Below are 18,886 nucleotides of genomic sequence, written 5' to 3' on the forward strand. Positions count from 1 at the left end.
CAGGCTCTGCAGTGGTTAATAAAGGTTAATGCCTCCCCTATTCCAGAAATATTGCATGCAACTTGACAAATATTCGGGGAAAATAAGTTAGAGAAGCTGCAAAATAACTCCACATTACAACAAAATTAATCCACAAAAGGTCTCTCAGACAGGCCACTCTCCTCAGGATGGCTGGCAGAGGCTGACTTTTAATGTAGTTAACCTTTACAGCCTAAAATTCCTAATTTTAGAAAATGTGGACTTGAGTGACTGTGACTTTCAGCCCCAGGATTTCTAGGGGGTTTCCAGCAGACTCTGGAATGTATCAGATGCTGGAATCTCTAAATGGCATCAGGCAGCTTGAGTGAGTTTAGGGTATAACAAGACCAGCACATCCCTCAACTCAAACCCTCAGGAGAACCTCTGGGATTAGGAATATTTCCCCCTCTTTCACTAAGCAAACCTTTTGGAGACAGAGATCCCAACAACAAATCACTGTTGTTGGCCTTGTCAGCATGGAATGTGTGTCCTGCTGGTCCCTCACTGCCAACACCCCTGTGACACACAGCTGTCCCCAGCACAGGAGGGACCTGGAGCTGCTGGAGAGAGCCCAGGGGAGGCACCAGGATGAGCAGAGGGATGGAGCAGCTCTGCTGGGAGGAAAGGCTGGGAGAGCTGGGATTGTTCACCTGGAGAGGAGAAGCTTTGGAGTGACCTCAGTGTGGCCTTGCAGAGCCTGAAAGAGCTACAGGAAACATGGAGAGGACTCTGCACAAGGGAGAATGGCTTCCTACTGTCAGAGGGCAGGGATGGATGGGATATTGGGAAGGAATTGTTCCCTGGGAGGGTGGGCAGGCCCTGGCACAGGGTGCCCAGAGCAGCTGGGGCTGCCCCTGGATCCCTGGCAGTGCCCAAGGCCAGGTTGGACAGGGCTTGGAGCAGCCTGGGGCAGTGGAAGGTGTCCCTGCCCATGGCAGTGGGGTGGGAACGAGGTGGGCTTTAAGGTCCACTCCCACCCAAACAGTTCTGGGATTCCATGATACTCATGTAGATGTGACATCAGCCTCAAACCTCAGCAGCTGGGAGAGAATAAATAGTGTTATACCAAGATTAAATCCTCCTAGATGGACATGCAGCTCTGACGTGCCTCACCCCATTCCCAGGCTGGAACACAAACACAAGCCCCCAAAGCCACCAACACCTGATCCTGTCCCAGCACCAAAGCACTGGGGACTCAATAATTAGATCAAGAAGGACATTTTATTTGTGGGGGATTATTTGTGCACATCTCCAACAGCCTGGGACAGTTGGGTTTGGAGGAATTCACACCACTGTGCATCAGCTCTCTGTTCCCAGCACACCCCAGAACTGTAACACCCCAGTGCAGCAGGAATTAAAAGACATTAACGTTGTTCCAGTCCTAATGTGAGGGCTGAGAGCAGACACACAATGAATTCACAATGTTCATGGCCCACACAAACCCACAGTAGTTCATTAGCTACAATAGAACATTTTAAAAAGAGAAGGAATATGGAAATGAGTGTTTCTTTCCACAAGGAATCATTTCTTTCTCAGGTTCTGCTCTTATGCTGTTGAAGGATAAACTGATATTAGAGGACAAAACTGGGAACACTTTGCCTTTATCAAATTAAAGCAATTACAAACTGTTTATGAAGATGCTTTCATAACATTAGTTTTGTTCTCAGAAAAGAAGACCTAATTTGCAAACTAAGCTGGAAAATTAAGATTGGCTCCTCCAAATTTACCATCCTCCAAAATAACTCACTGCTTAAGAAACTACTCAGTCTTCCTGGTTGATCACAGCTGTAAACCTTCCCCAGAGGAATTTAAAAGTGAACATTTTCAATGGATCTCTGCTACCTCTCCATCTTCCGAGCACAGAGAAGAGGAGGCTCCAGGGAGACCTTAAAGCACTTTCCAGTAACAAAAGGGAGCTTCTAAAAAAGAGAGAGGGACTATGCCCATGGTTAGATAGTGATGGGACAAGGGGAATGGTTCTGATTTAAAAGAGGTGAGATTTATGGGATACTGGGGAGGAATTGTTCCCTGGGAGGGTGGGCAGGCCCTGGCACAGGGTGCCCAGAGCAGCTGGGGCTGCCCCTGGATCCCTGGCAGTGCCCAAGGCCAGGTTGGACAGGGCTTGGAGCAGCCTGGGACAGTGGAAGGTGTCCCTGCCCATGGCAGGGGTGGCACTGGATGGGCTTTAATGTCCCTTCCAACTCAAACCAGTCTGGGATTTTATTAAAAATTTTTAAAAAGCCACAGCCATCACAAATCCATCAAAGCCTGGGGTTTTACTGGGTGATAGACTGGCACCAGAGCATCTCTGTGATGAACACATAAATGTGCTAGAGATACACCAGTTTATTTGGGAAGTGACCCCAGGAGTGCAGGATTCAGGAGCACCCACCACTAACCCAGCAAGAATGGAACAACTATTTTCCAGACACTAATGAGAAAGTCATTAAAACACACATTAAAGCAACCCCAAGGGGCACTGTGCTAATGAGCCTGTTTGCTTCCATGCCTGGGTTTACATCTATTTTTTATACATCCCCATTGAAGAGATATAGAATATATTCCCATTCCCACTGGAGACAGTGCAGCACATCCCTGCTTTTCTCCTGCCAAAACGCCCTGCTCCAAAAGCGGCTGAAGGACAGCCAGCCATGCCAGCTGCTCCTGGGGCTCTGGATTACCAGGATGTGGGAGAAGCACCACAGCAGTGTATGATCATCCTGTGCAGTGTATCTCATCCCAGACTTGCCTGCAAGCTCATTCCACACAAATATTTATGGCAAACCTGGAAGGAAATATACTTGCAAGGGGTTAATTAGGGAATACATTATCACTGATGTCTTGCCATACTTCTGTTAATAACCAGGAGGAAATGAGGGCACAGCAAAGCCTGGGAGCCTCCCAGTTTCTTGCAGTAGCTGATGGAGTGATGAAGCATTTTATTTGTCTGTAATTGAGGGGGATTATTTTAGTAATGAAGCAGGAGTTGAATATTAGCTGTTAAATACAACCATCACCATCTTCCTGGACTTGGAAGGAGGATTTCTTTTAAACCCCAAAAAACTCTACAGTAACAGCAGCCAAAACAAGATTATCTCCTTTCCCAGCGCTCCATAAAGCTGGGGAATTACTGAGTCTTTTTAGATATTACAATGTTTGTCAAGCAACAATTAAAAACGCACCAGCGATTAAGCAAACACCATAAAGCTTTTACAATTCATTTGAAGCAGGCAAATATTTGTGCAGCCAAATAAAAAAAAAAAAGTCCTCAACCAACACTGAAGTATTTGGCTCTCTGAAGATTCAAAACCCTTCATTTTGAAAATGGATTTTTAAAAACTCCCTTTAAGACTCCAAGGCCATCCAACCTGGCCTTGGGACACTTCCAGGGATGGGGCAGGCATGGATTTTTTTTGTTCAATCACAAAGCTGTCATCAGCAATGGCACACAAATAATTATTACTTGCATTTACAGCCAAGGATCCCTATACAGTGCTGATTGTATGGGATAAACCAGCCCCTTCCCAGGAAGTTGCCAATCTCAGGCATGTAAATTCAAATTACCCCAGTTTTCCAGACACCTGTGCTAAAGGGTAGGAGGGCTTATCCAAAATCAAGCTTCCAGAACAAAGCAGAAATCTCAACTCAACCTGGAACTGTGAGCTTCACTCCAGGTGTATTTTTCCCTCCAAAAAAAGGAAATGCCATCCCCTGGGAAAAGTGGGACAATGGGGATGAGCCCTGCAGGACCCCTGATGTCCCCACACAAATGGGCCATGTCCAAACAGCTCCAAGTCTGAAGCAGGAGAGCACTTTAAAACTGTTACATCTTCCCCAACCACCACAACGCAGAATAAAGAGGATTTTAAACACTTTTCCCTCTTCTGTCACCACAAGCTGCAGCAGCCCTGAGCACTCTCCCCATTCCCCTGTGCTCCCCTCCCTGCTGCCAGCAAGTGTTTATCCAGCTGTAGGGTAAAAACAAATCACCCAAAGGTGGGGGGGGGTTGGCATTTATGGGGGGTTAATGGTTAACCCAGACTCCTCCTCAAAGCAGCTCCTGTGTCCCTGGGCACAGAGGCATGCTCTGGAATAACAGGACATGGACATTGCTCCATCTCAGGAGATTCACTTGGAGAGGTTTAGGTTGGACAGGAAGGAAAACTTTTCCCAGCAGGTGTCCTGTTGGAAGTCTGGTTGCTGAGAATTTTAGAATTATTGTGTTACCAAACACTGACCCCCAAAAGAACACTGAGCCCATGGAGAAGGCTTCCAAAATTAAATTATAGAACTGGGATTATGGGTGTGGAGTTTGACTACAAGTGTGCAATATCACATGGTGGAAAACCTAGAGTTTAAAGTTTTAGAATATGATAATATATATAGCAAGATAGAAATTTAAGGCAGAGCTAATCATTCTTCACAGGTTTGGGTGGTATTGTGTAATTGGATAAAAAAGTCCACATCACAGAGCACAAGTAGTTAGTTATTAAGTTAAAAGTAAAAATAATTTAGGCATCATTTCTTAATTAAACAGTTTATCCTTGAAAAAACTTGTAAAGAGAGTTTTGTTAGAGTAAAATATTGTAGAACTCACAGTTCATGAAATATAAACAAGAATAAACATCTAAGTCCAGACAAAAAAAAAATACCACCTCAAACATTTAATCCCAACCTTAACAAAAAAAAAAATCCACAATGTCCCTCTGGGTCAGGGCACCAAGACCTGCTGGACCAAGCCATGGCTGCCAGGCAGCCCCTCTCCCAGAGGAAGGTTGGAGAAGCTTTCCTGAAGTCCTTCCCAACCAACACAAGGCCAGGATCAAGGGAGGTGTCTGATTACCACAGGCAGAGCACCTGGGCTTCCCCTTCACACATAAAGCTGCTTCCTTAAAGCAGCTAAACTCACCTAAATTCCCTCCATTTCCCCAAGAATAAAGCCAGCTGTGCTGTGTTAGCAGAGAGGATCTGACAAAAATAAAAAAAAAATCTGTGTTTGGGATCTCCCAAAATGGAAGAATCACAGCAGTGCTCAGAAATGGTGAAGGATCACAAAAGCAGAGTCAGAAGAAATTTGAAGTACAAAAAGGACTCTGAAGAGGTTCAAGAGACTCCTCAGACAAGGAATACAGGATCTAATCAGATGCTAAACAGCCCTTAATTGGAGAATGTGCCTTCCCAAGGAGGGAATGGGGGAAGAGGCACATCCCAGCAGTGTCTCTGCTGTGGGTGTACCTGGACAAAGCCCTTCAGAAATGGGGCTGGTGACATGGACAAACCCACCATGTGGCATTTTCACACCCACTCAGGCAACTCATCCCACTCCAGGCAGCTCCTGTGACCCTCATCAGCTAAAGAAAATCTGAGTTTAAAAGACAGGCTGAAAGTTGGGTGCATTGTGTGAATTCCATCAGCCTCTGCTCCTGCCCTCTACTACAGATAAGTCAGTCAGAGCTCAAAAACAAACACCAGAAATAAAGACAATTGCATTTCTTCAAAGGCAGCCAGGATTTTTGCCTTGTTCAGATCTCTGCACTTAGCTCCCAGTGCTGTCAGATCTCTTCAGATGTCTGGAGTTCACCTCAATTCCCATCAAAAAAACAATCCAGGGTGTCCAGGCCATGTCAGAGGAAAAGACAAGACAGCTTTAAGGTGGCACCTGTGCCTTCTGCTGTGTACAGAGGCCGCTGACTACCCTAAAAAAAAACCCAAAGAACTAACAAAACATCGCTGAGCCTCTTCCCACGCTCCTCATTCCTGCAGTTAATTAAAAAAGAGACATGATTTAAATCTCATTTCCCCCAGCTGGGTGTCAGACACAGGCTGCACAGGGCAGAGCTTCACCAAACCCATTTCAAACACTACTGACTTTGATATGCTGGAGTAAAGGGTTTTGCAAATAACTTCAGAGGAGTGAATGCAGTTGTCAACATTTCTGTTGTCTGGATGGGTTTTATTGCATCCTAAAGATAAATAAAAGCGCTCCCATTCCGAGTCCATTCCCAGAGAAGATACAATTCATGAAATATAATGAGTTTTTCAAACGTGCAATACAGAGAACTTGTTTGGTGCCTTTTTTTTTTAATTAAAAAGCCTATCTGCAGTTTTGTCAATTTATTTGGTATCCAAATGCTTTTAACACTGGCACTTGAATAATACGAAATCCATCTTTGCCAGGGAAGTTCAGATAAATGCAAGTAAACTACAGCCCTCTTCAGCATCCCAAACTCAAGCAAATACTGGCAACTCTTAGGGAGCTGGGAAGGGGCTCAGCCTGGAGAAAAGGAGGCTCAGGGGGGACCTTGTGGCTCTGCACAACTCCTGACAGGAGGGGACAGCCAGGGGGGGTCGGGCTCTGCTGCCAGGGAACAGGGACAGGCCAAGGGGAAACGGCCTCAAGCTGTGCCAGGGGAGGCTCAGCTTGGACAGCAGCAGGAATTTCTGCATGCAAAGGGTGCTCAGGCCTTGGCAGGGGCTGCCCAGGGAGCTTTGGAGTGCCCATCCCTGGAGGTGTCCCAGGAAGGGCTGGAGGTGGCACTCAGTGCTCTGGGCTGGGGACAAGGTGGGCAATCAGGCACAGCTTGGACTTGATGATCCTGAAGGTCTTTTCCAGCCTTAGTGATTCCATCATGGGAATTGGAATTATTATTGGAATTATTATTATTCCATCAATTTGATTATCGCTGCATCATTGCCACAAGCAAATGGATTTAAGGTCACACAGTCGATACCATGGAGGAGATCTCTGCTTTTATGGACAGCAGGAAAGGCAGCTTGGGGTGGTTTCACATCAGCAAGGAGCTTATGAAAGTTCCCCAATTACTACCAGGAAATAATCTAGAATGAAAAAATGTATATAATGTGGGGCAAATCCAGCCTCTGTGCTGTCTGTTGCATTTTAATCTGGGAGAAGAACACGTGTCACTGAGCCCATGCATTAATATTTATTGCAAATATTTCATTGCATCCCCTTGTTTATCAAACTCTGCCCAAAGCAAAGCTTTACTGTCAACAGCAAAGTTCAGTCACCTCATTTCTCACAGCTGCTCTGGCCATATTTCAAACATCAGCAGCATTTTCAGTGACATCTATAAAAAGGGATGAAATGTGAGCTTTTATGAACTAATTATCTGACATCTGCTGTTAATATTAGCTAATTCTTCAAGGGTTGCCCAGAGAAAGTCATCATCTCCTTATAACCGTGTTAAGTGATGGGAACTCAGCTCAATCCACTCTGCAATTAAATCAACGTGAAAAATATCAACAAAATTATTTCCACAAGTATTCCAGAACAATGGAAGCATTTCATTTCCTGGCGTGGTGCTCACCCTCCTTCTGTACCAGACACAGCAAACAGGCCTTTGTTATTTATTCTTACTTTATCTGCTTGGCCATGCAGGCCTATAGGGTTTTTAAACATGGATTTAACCCTGAAAGTTTTTCTATAAATAAATACCCAGTCTTAAAGCTGCCCATGATACCAGAACCTCCAGGTGTTCACCTGGAGACGAGAAGGCTCCAGGGAGAGCTCAGAGCCCTTTGCAGAGCCTAAAGGGGCTCCAGAAGAGCTGGAGAGGGACTGGGGACAAGGGATGGAGGGACAGGACACAGGGAATGGCTTCCCACTGCCAGAGGACAGGGATGGATGGGATATTGGAAAGGAATTGATCCCTGGGAGGGTGGGCAGGCCCTGGCACAGGGTGCCCAGAGCAGCTGTGGCTGCCCCTGGATCCCTGGCAGTGCCCAAGGCCAGGCTGGACTTTGGGGCTTGGAGCAGCCTGGGACAGTGGAAGGTGTCCCTGCCCATGGCAGGGGGTGGAATGAGATGGGATTAAAGGTCCCTTCCACCTCAAACCATTCTGGGATTCTGTGATCCCAAAGACAGAAATGAGGAGCCACAGAAATGCTGTTCCGAAGATGCTCCTAAAGAAGAGGGAGGAAAAAAAAAAAAAACTCCTGCTACACTTTGTCCATTGTCCTCAACATCATTTTCTCATTATCATACCCTTGAAGAAATAATCCAATACTATTTTGTCACATTACTTGCAAAACCTGTAAAGGTCACAGTAAAATGCAGGCAGTAGAAGGGTGGCTTTAAATTACTTTCTCCCTGGATATATCCATTTATATTCCATTTATCTCCCACCAGGCACACCAGACTGGCTGGGCCATCCCGGGTGTCTTATCTCCATGTAACATCAGAGAGATTTTAATCCAACAGTTGAGTATCTAAAAGTCAACTTCCCTCCAAAGCGTGTTTTAAGGAGAGCTGAACAAACTTCATCCTGGCTCCTGTAATTGTTGGAGGAGAATATCTGAAGGCAGCATCCTTCTGCAAGGCTTTAACAAGTCTCTGCAGTTTTAATTGGCAACTCTCTGCTGCCTTATATTTCCCTACAAATTATCCACGCTACCAAGCTCCTCATAAAGTTCTGCCATTCCTGGGGCTGCAGCAAGCAGTGCAGATGACTCCATTAAAACAAAAACCAGCAGATGAAAATTCAAACTCATCCAGGCTTGGCGAGGAAAAGCTGAGCTCCCGCCTTAATCCCTCTGCACCGCACCGGGTTTTGTACAATTAGCGCAGCTGGCAAACACAGCAGCTTGAGGGACTCTTGTGCTGCCTTTTGAGGGCCAGCAAAAGGATTTACATAATTCAGAGTTTAATAACTTCAGCCTCTGCTTGCCTTTTTTTTTTTTTTTTTTTGCTAATAGTCCTCCTGGAAACACAGGCCGGTGTGGAGTGTAGCTCCACTGAAATCATCAGCCTTGCACAGAGATGTTTCTAGGGATTGTTTTATTTGAATTTTGCCCCCAAGAAAATCTATTTCAGGTGTTAAGACCCCTTCTAAAATAAGCAGAATATAGGAGGATAGATAATCTGCTCCTTCTACGATATCCACCCTAAATCACCTGCAAAAATCTGCTCTGCGCATTATTCTTCAAGAGGAATGAGCACTTCTGCACAATATTAACAGCAGATTAATTTCACTTCCTTCCCACATCTTTTTTGTTATCAAAATGCAGAATCTCAATGTTTTAAACACAACCCCACTTCAGCTGGGTGGATTTCTGTCTTTCTTTTTTTTGCTGACCTCTCCTAGCTCTTTCTTCCAGCCATGTCTCTAAAAACAGAGGATCAGAGACATCATTTTATGTGTAGGCATAACAAATGGTGTTTTCCTCATTCTGAACCTAATTATTTGTTGGAATCAGGGTGGAAAGTCTCTGGTTCTGCTTTGAAATGCAAGCAGCATCCAGGTCTGCATGCAGGCACTTGAGAACTCTGGTTAATCAATACAGAGAGAGGAAGAAATTAGCTGCTGATTTAGATTTCACTGAGTGTGCAATGGAAGGTGATCTGTGAACAACATCAAGGAGCCAGAAAGCCTTTGCAATTCCATACTTGGAGCAGACTGACCAGTTTCTACCAGAAGAAGAAAAAGCAAACAAAAAAAAAACCCCAAACCCTCTACTAATATCTGGAAATGTGAAGCAAACACTGCAGAATAACCAAACAAAAATCAGATGCCAAAAATTGTACATTTATCTGAAAAGAAGGCCACGTGTCAGGAGATGTATCCCTGCCTTCCCCAGTGCTCCTCAACACCCAAGGGTTTGGCTTCTTCCCAGGTTTGCTTGAACTCAAACCCCATCCTACTTTTATTTAAGACTGCAATAATAGGGAAAAAAAAATATTAATACTGTTCCTGGGGCAGGCTTTTCAAAGCCCTGGATTGCCTTATTAAAGAGGTCATTATGAGACAGGAGTCAGACCAGAATCATTAAATTTTAATGTCTCCTAAATTCTATTGCAAAGACAAAGCCCTTCCTCCAGTGATTTATATTTGAAGTTTGCTCCTGCAGAGTGAGCACAAGCTGAAGAGCCCCTGTAGACTAACAGTGAGTAATGACACTAAAATCTTTATTATTTACAAACTAAAGCCAGGGTACACATAAAATCCAGATCCAGCTGGAGATGTCAACTCGGCTGACACCTCATTATGGCCCAGCTGCAACGCTGAGCTCCACACCCACATAAATCCATCCTTCACTCAGCCTCTGCTGCAACTTCAGCCTTAGAAAGCAGCACTTAATGTCCGCATAATGAAGTACAGGCAGGCCCATCAAAACACACTCCTGACACTCTGGAGATGATGGAAAGCTCTCTCCTGAAAATTGGGAAGCCCTGAGTGTTTCTCCAAATGGGAGCTGCATGATGCTCCCTGACACTTCACCACCAGTGCTGACTGTCTGTTCTCACTACAATCACCAACTTTATTTCTCCCAGAATAAACCTTGGAATGATCCCCGTTATCCCCAGGCTTAATGGAGTATTTACCACCACTCACCTTCCTAGGGATTTATCCCATTTATGGCTCATTTCCCAAAGGGACAAGCAGGTATTTGAAGCTGTGTAGGATCAGCTAAGTCAATACCATGCCCTGAGGGGATGTGAGCACCTCCACACCCCTCAGCTCAGTGAGGGCAAGCTGCAGCAGCTCCCCAAGCTCATTAAAACCCAAACTGCACTGATTTGTGCACTAACAAGACAGAAAACTCCTCAAGTCCCTTGCTGGCCCTGGGAAAAGGATTAAAACCCAGAAGAACTCTAATTACACAATGCTGCTGGGAAAGGAGCAAGGGACACAGACTCCTTTTCCTTGAGAGTAGTGACCTTCCTCCTGCCCTCATTTAACCAGGACAAAGGGACTCGGGACAACTGAATGGCATGTGCCAGTCTGGAGGTTTGCTTAGGAGGGTGTGGAAGAGGCAGTAAGAGGAAAAATGACAGGAAAACCCAGAGTGTATAATTCCCTGCAGGAGTTCCTTGCACAAGCAGGTGGGAATGGCTGCAGGAGCAGAGTGGCTCTGTTCTGTGGGATTCCACTCAGGTGCCCTTTAGCTCTGCATTCCTAGGGGGAACTCAACAGCAGCCATCCTCTCACTGCCTTTTCTAGGATTTGACCTTTCTCTCTGCTCTTTCCAGCCTTCCTCAGCTGTATTTAATCACACAAACCTGCTGCTTCTCTGAGTTTTTCACCATCACCTGAGGTCCCCAGCACTTGTGAAAAGGCAAGGTTTGCACAGGTGAGAACAGAGAACATCAGTCATGTCCTTCAGCCCTACAGAGAACAGCACACCCTGCAGAAAATAATCCACTTATCTGTTGCTGCTTTCTCATTCCTGCCCATTGTTCTTTTCCTTTCTCTTTTTTTTTTTTTTTTTTGAAGCACAATTAGGTATTTGTAAAAGGTTTTCTTCTGAGCAGGGACTTTCACAGCTCATTATTCTGGCACAAGGATACCACTGGTTTGTATTATTCAAGTTTGTACCTCTTGTTTGGATTATTCTGTACCCTTTTGACTCCTCCCCCACAGCACCTTAAAACCACACAACTATTATCACGCTCTCTGCTTCAGACACCACAATAAACTCTTGTCCTCAAGATCAAGGAGGACTGTGATATCCTATATCTGCATCTGAATCTAAACAAAAATTCATTTAAGTCATATATAGCAATGTGGTTTATTTCCTCTGCTTAATTGTGCAAGCCAAGCTGTTGCCCAGAACATTCATAAAAGAAAACATAACGGGAGAAGTGCTGAGGAGTTTAGAGCAGGTGGTCAAGGGTCACCCAGATTTTTTTCTTCCTGATTTATTTTAGACAGCTTAGTGGGAAAACAAGGACTTGCCCTGAACAAAAACTAAGCTTGGCTTATTGAGTTTCCTTTGAAGAGTTACACGGGTCAGAAAGGTTCTTCTAAGCAATAAGAAAATAATTATCATAAGATTCAGCAGGAATTGTAAGGAAAACTGTGGTATAAGCTTCAGGCTCCTCTGCATGAGGTAGGACCAACCTGAGTGACTGAATGATGCATTTCCTTCACACAGAGTGCCTAAATTCCAGACCAAAACCCATGCCCTAAAGAGTTGAATTCACTGAGAAAGTGAAACATCAAAGAGAGGCTGCATCTAAAATGCTCTTACTTTTGACAGTAGCTGTCCGGGTGCAGTTGTAGAGGATGGCTAACTCCCCAAAAACTTTGCCAGGTCCCATGGTGCAGAGCTTCACTCCCTCTTTTGTCACTTCAACCTTCCCATCTGTGAGAAAAAGAAGACAGAAAGACTATTTTAAAAGGGCAATTAAGTAATTTCAGACATTTTAAAAGGAAGATTAATTTATTTTTTAGATTTAACTTTTATGATTTATTTCATTTCAGGCCAGTTTGGATGGGGCTTGGAGCAGCCTGAGATAGTGGAAGGTTCCCTGGCCATGGCAGGGGGTGGAACTGGGCGGAATTTAAGGTCCCTTCCAACCCAAGCCATCCTGGAATTCCATACTATGAACAAAAAAAAACAAAAAAAAAAAAACCAAAAACAAAAAAAAAAAACCACCAGAGCCCTACAGCTTCAAAAGGAACTAAATGTATTGCAAAGAAGAGCATATATATTCAGAAAAAGGTTAAAACCAACTATTGCATACAGAAACTTTTAACACTCAAGTGTTGTTTAGAGGAGCATTGTTGCAGTTGAGACAGCCACGATACACAGAGTATCACCACACATTTTTCAGAAAGCTTCAGCCCACACACAGTAACACCTCACCAGGTCAGAAGGCTCCAGGTATCTGCTCACACAGAGGAACACACCATCACTGCAGAAGGCTGCAAGCATCTGCTCTTCCTGTTCTTCAGCCCAGCCTTTTATGCCCTCACGTTAATGCACTGCACCTGTGAGCCCTCTGTTCCCTTTGGGATTGGTCAGTGCACCTGGGCACTCCATGGCTCATCACCTTCAGTGTCACTCACCTGTCCTGCACAGCTGTGGCCAATTAGGAACCCCAGAATCCCTGGGTTGGGTTGGAAGAGACCTCCAAGATCATCGAGTCCAACCCAGCCCCAACACCTCAGCTAAATCCTGGCACCCAGTGCCACATCCAGTCTGTTTTTAAACACATCCAGGGATGGGGACTCCACCACCTCCCCGGGCAGGCCATTCCAGTACTTCATCACCCTTTCTGTAAAATACTTTCTCCTAATATCCAACCTGTATTTCCCTTGGCACAGCTTGAGACTGTGGGATGAGGCTTGAGACATTGGGGATGAGGCTTGGCCGCAGCCCCACTCCCAATTACCACAAACTCTGTCCCTACAGAGCACCTGTACAGTCAGGACATACAGTACACTGAACTCAGTGTGAACTTTGTTTCACCTCTTAGACTTTCAGGTGAAATTTCCCCCAATTTTTTGTGTTCAAAAAAGAAAAGATTGAGGTCTTTAACACCACACGTGAAAACGGCAGTGTAATTTTGCTCATTTTCCCTGAGAAACTAATCCCTGAGAGCACTCATCCATGAATAACAGACCTATCAGAGAAAAGAAAATTACTCTGACCCGTGGCTATTATTTAATTCTCATCTCTCCACCCCCTGCCTTTGTGAATATCTCGTTTGATATGGGGAAATCTGCTTTATCAGCTTACCTGCACCACGCCAGGAAGGGATGTGTGAGGAAGGGTTAAAATCCCAGGTTGGATGGAAAAAAAGGAGCTCAGGACCAACCTGGGAGGTTGGAAGCGACCCATCTTTCAAACAATGGAGGGTTTGAAAAGCAACATTTGAAAAACAAGAGAAGGGAAGGAAGAGAGGAAAGAGAGGGGGCCACAGGGTTATTCCCACCAAAAAAAAAAAAAAACGAGTGGGGAAAAAGAGCAAAGGTTTCAAATCTTAGCAGCCACTAAAAAACCTCCCCTGGCACCCCAAACTGGGAAACAGCTTCAGGGATCATGGAATACAATCAGAGGGCTGAAACACAGACTCATTTAAATTAGAAAAGATGATTATTTATCAAACTGAAAGTGTCTGTTTGGTAAATTTTATGACCTAAATGTTACCTGGGAATGTAAAATGGCAGCAGTGTTTTCTGTAATACAGAAGCAGAGTAGGGGGGTACTCAAATATCTTCATTGCAAGTTAATTTTTATGACTATTTTTATAAATGTTTGATTCATCTCTTCATATTAAGTATCAATCTAACAAGCACAAAAATAGGTGTTTATCTCATGAATGAGCAGTATCAACCTTTAGTGGGGCCTCGCATACTTCAAAGATTCCTAAATTATTTTGAAGAATGTAATTTTTTGTTTAATAGACCTTAGTTTCAGCAGCTTTTTCTGCAAAAAGCTCTGCTGGATAAAGCTCTACAACAAAAACCTGCAAAGGAAATTATTTTACTTGACTTTTGGCTCATGAGTTCCAAAGAAAGACAATTCTTAGCAGTAATGCAAAGATGGGATCACATTATTCCCAAGTGCTGGGGAGCACAAGAAACATATTGCTGATGAAATTAAAATACTTGTTTTAAAAGTAAAAAGAATATTTCCCAGCACGATATTGTAGGTATTGGCAAGATTAGATAAAACAATGTTCTGTGGTTTGGTATTTAATGTACTCTTTAATTACAATTTATTATCCTGGAGAAAGCCTCCCATTCTCCTGCTGTGTAACTAAGCAATCTGGAACATTAAACACCTCACCATAAGATGCCCAGACTGTGAGCAAAATTCACCTCTTCTAGAATTAAAAGGTCAAAGGACTGCTGCAGGATTTTTCCCATTTTCCTTCCCTACCTGGCAGCCTACATAGTGCAGTTTTCCATGGAGCAAACAAATTGTTCTGCTGTATCAACCAGATAAAGGAACCAAATGGAATACAACACAATATTGATCAATTAATGGAGATACATCTGCAGCTTGCCTTGGCATCTCCATCAGACAAACACTAAATAATGCAAGAAATGCTTCTCTCCGGGCAGGAGGATCAGAAAATGCTGCATTTCAGTCTAAATATTGAGCATTATTGAATTCAACATTATATTTCATTTAGAGCTTGAGTTGATTTTGGGGAGAATTAGTTGGCATACAAACAATGCACTTTTCTGTCAGCTGTAAGAAGCTATTCCAAAAGGATGGGCAATGCACATGATTTTTCAAATAGAGCATAAAATAAAAATCTCAGTGTCTTCAGTTCCCCAGTTCCAAGGGCTCCAGCCATTCCCTTTCCAGGATGAACATGGAAAGGTGACCAGAGTTAAAGGTCAATAAAAGAGAGTGATGCCTCCACAAGCCACCAGCCTCCTCCTGAGAGAAATAGCTCCAAAAATCCCTTTAACCACCCAGAACTCAAACTATTTTGGGTTCTGCAGACCCCCAAGTCTCAGTTCTTTGGTTCTTCACCCTTGGACACTTCCAGGGATGGGGGAGCCACAGCTGCTCTGGGCAACCTGTGTGAGAGCCTCGCCTCATCCTGTTGCTTTGCAAGATTTCTGGGAGGTTCACTAAAACATCATGAAATTAAGCTTTTCTTATGAAAAACTAATCCTAAGAGTTGGAGCTGAACGATCCTTGGGGATATTCCATGAAATCCAAGAGGGAACAGCTTCCCTCTCTGCCCTGGTCTCCAGCACACATCCCTGAGCCTTGGGCCTCTCAGCCAGAGCCTGGCTTTCCCAAATTAAACTCTGCGTGCTAATTACATTGTAGTTGCCAATTTAATTGTGGAGCAATTAAAGTTTTAATTGCTAAGTGGCTGCCTGACTTCAGAGCCGGTCCGATGAAGATGTGCTAACGGTGGTGTTTGTTTGGGAACACAAACCGATAATGGTCTGCATTATTCATGGCATTATTCACGGGGTTGTGCCCCGGGCACTGGGAATCCTCCCCTCGGTGCCTGTGGAGTGTTACACTTCACCATGAGGAATATGCCCAATATTAAAACTAAAGCCAGGATTTAGGGGATTTTTTTTTGACACAGCCCTTCTTAAAATAGTGGAAGGTGTCCCTGTCCACGACAGGGGGTGGAACAGGATGAGCTTTAAAGTCCCTTCCAACCCAAATCATCCTGGGATTCTGGACTGCGAAAAAAAAAACTGAATAAAGGCTGACACTGAATTACTCCTGGTGCACCTCCATCCCAGTTTCAGGACTCATGGAAATAGTTCCTGGGAAATCATCTGTACATGGGAAATCATAGAATGGTTTGGAAGGGACCTTTAAGTTCATTCAGGGACACCTTCCACTATCCCAGGGTGATCGAAAACCTGGCCTTGGACACTTCCAGGGATGAGGAACCTGTGCTCTGGTAAATTCCTGAATAACCTCCCAGAATGCCAAGTTAAACACGGATCATTTTAACCACAGAAGAGGAAAAATACAGATGAATGAAGCACGTAAGAACAGAGCAGGATCAATTTTGTCCCCTACAAAACCACCAGCAAAGCACAGAGGTTTTGTTGATGGGGACATTGGGGTTTTGTCACTCTGAGTCCACCCAATTAAACTTGAAATAACTGGCTTGAAATTAAACTTGAAATCTCTGGCTGAACTGCATCCTTGTTCCTCAAATGAATGGAAGGAAAAAGTAAATTGCACTCATGTGACTCTCTCAATCAGGAGGATCATTTTTTTCCCCCAATAATTAAATGGTCGTTTTCTCTTTCCAGGCACAGAAGAAAACAGATTAAGTTGATCTGAGGAACTTGTCAGCCTCTGTGTAATTTATATAATAGACTAAATTTTTGCAATGCATTATCAGCTTTCCCCTTTTCTTCCCAGCACGGGGGAAAGGGCACTTGCTGCTTCAAGCCAAAACCTTCCATGACTCCCAAATCCAAATAAATCTGAATTTTAAAGATACAAGAATATCCAAGAGAGTATCTGAGAATCCCAAGAGGATTTCTGCACAAAAAGAATCTTTCTTCTCTTGTCCAGTAAAGGCTTTAACAGCAGGAATGAGCCAGGGACAATCCTACCTTGTATTTCTCCATACCCAGGAGACACCTGGAAGGCCTAATTCCTTATTTTCAGTTGTCTGTCCCAGCAGAGCCTTTGGAACATGGATAAGAGCAATGGTTTTTAGTATAATTCACATTCCTGGGCCCTCTTCAAGTCTTGGACTCTTAGGGAGAAAAAAAAAGGCCGGTTCTCTCATGAAGGCACTAATTATTCATCACATTCCCATGCCAGGTTAAAAATTACAAACACTTCTAGTGAAAAATGAGGAATGTAAAAAAGCAGGGTTCAGCACGAGCTCAAGTATTCATAAGATATAAATTTCATCCCACAACTCCAAAAATGCCAGGAGGGGTGGGAGGAGGATTCCCTCAGTTCAGTGCAGGATTCCTGTATGACTATTCAATATTTGATTTCATCTGTGCCTGTTTCACACTTGGACTGCAGCTTGGTTTGTTGGATGCTATTCAAGCTCTGCTCTGAAAACCGAGGAATGATTGTTTGCAGAAAGTTTTCCTTAGGAAATATCACTCTGGATCTGCAGATTTTCCTGAACAAGGCTGAATGTATTTCAAAAATGTCACCAGAGATGAAGCACAAGTTACCCTTAGAGTGACAAGCCCTTGTCCTTGTGGGAAATGTAAGCCCTTTAACGGTTTCTCCCTTACCCAAATTCAGGAAAGTTCTGACAGAATAACTACAACATCAGTGAGAAAAAAAAATAAATAATGCATATTTTGCCAAATTTCAAGTTGTTTTCCCCTGCAAATTGTTGAGAGAGTGCTTTGAATATGGAGAAAATTGCATTTTTCCTCAGATGTCTCCCTGGGAAAAGCCAAATACATTCTGATAGTATTTTCCAGGCTTACTTTGTTTTAAGCCGGCTCCTGCAGCAGGAGTTTAAGGAGTTTAAATCTTTTAGACTCGTGCAAATGAAGGGGAACTGAACAGGGGGCAGCTGGGCAGCCTGCAGAGTCTCATCCACATCCCATTCCCAAAAACTCTCCAGCGAGCTTTGCCCTTGCTGGATAAAACCCAGGAGGAAGGGGAATGGAGCAAGACCTGAACTCTGACTCTCAAACCTCCAGCTGTAACTGGTGACAAGCTCCAAGTCCCTTCAGCAAATGCATTTGGAGCTGAAGAAACTGATTTTAGCTGTTCCCAAACCCTCTGCGGGAGCCAGTTCCCGGTGTGATGGAACTGGGGCAATCACTGGGACGGCCTCCCCAAAACCAGACCCTGGAAATAATCTTTTTTGGGGGGATGTGATTTCCAGTGCCAAAGTTTATTTGGGAGAATCTGACACCAGCACAAACCCGTGCTCAGGTGGCCAAAAACCAGAAAGTGTTTATCAAGCTGGCCCCACCTCCCTGCCAGGGACCTGCTACTAAAAAATGACATCCTAAAACTGCTTTTTAACACTAGCTTTTAAAAAATCGTTTTGGAACGGAGCTTGAAGCCATGAATCAACGTGTACCATGTCTGCAGCCTGAAGCGGTGAGTTCAGTAACACCTTTTGGATTGAAATCAAGGCACACTCCAGAGAAAGGATTACTGGAGATAAGAGCACAGCTCCATCCCAGCTTCCACCCCGGCTGCAGGAGCGTTTTGAAAAGCAGGGAGTGGAAAGAAAGGAGGTGATTGCCGAAATCTGTAACAGCAGCCCGAGGGCAGAGAGGGGCTGGGAGAACTGAGAGCAGCTAAAAAAAGGATAAAGGAACTTCCCCTGGGCTTTAGAGATGGAGACTAAAAGCCAGATGAGAGAAAGGCACAGAGTGTGGCAGACAGTGGAGATCCCGGAGTCACTGAGGTTGGAAAAAACCCTCCAGGATCTTCCAATCCAAGCTGTGCCTGATCTCCTCCTCATCACTAAACTGCCAACATTCCCCTTGAAAGGAGAAGTGGAGAGACCCTAATGAATTATCCCAAAAAACAGCTCTGCCTGCACAGGGATGGGCACTCCCAACTATCTCCTCCTGTGACCCTGCAACAAAACTCTGCAGCCAAAGCAAAATAAATGGCTTTTTTCCCTCGCTGGGAGAATAGAAAACTAGTTTGGATTTTTTTTTTCTATTAA

General features: G+C 44.3%; 1 protein-coding gene across 2 annotated transcripts in view; it reads right to left on the reverse strand.

Moving 5' to 3' along the window:
• Positions 1-18,886, reverse strand: part of PRKG1 (protein kinase cGMP-dependent 1) — a 373,843-nt gene that overhangs the window by 189,801 nt on the left and 165,156 nt on the right. For both annotated transcript variants that reach the window (XM_053948822.1, XM_053948821.1), the window contains exon 3: positions 12,010-12,123. In XM_053948822.1, the coding sequence (XP_053804797.1) occupies positions 12,010-12,123 (114 nt within the window). The remainder of the gene's footprint in view (positions 1-12,009; positions 12,124-18,886) is intronic.

The sequence above is a fragment of the Vidua chalybeata genome, chromosome 8, assembly GCF_026979565.1.
Source record: "Vidua chalybeata isolate OUT-0048 chromosome 8, bVidCha1 merged haplotype, whole genome shotgun sequence".
NCBI lineage: Eukaryota > Metazoa > Chordata > Aves > Passeriformes > Viduidae > Vidua > Vidua chalybeata.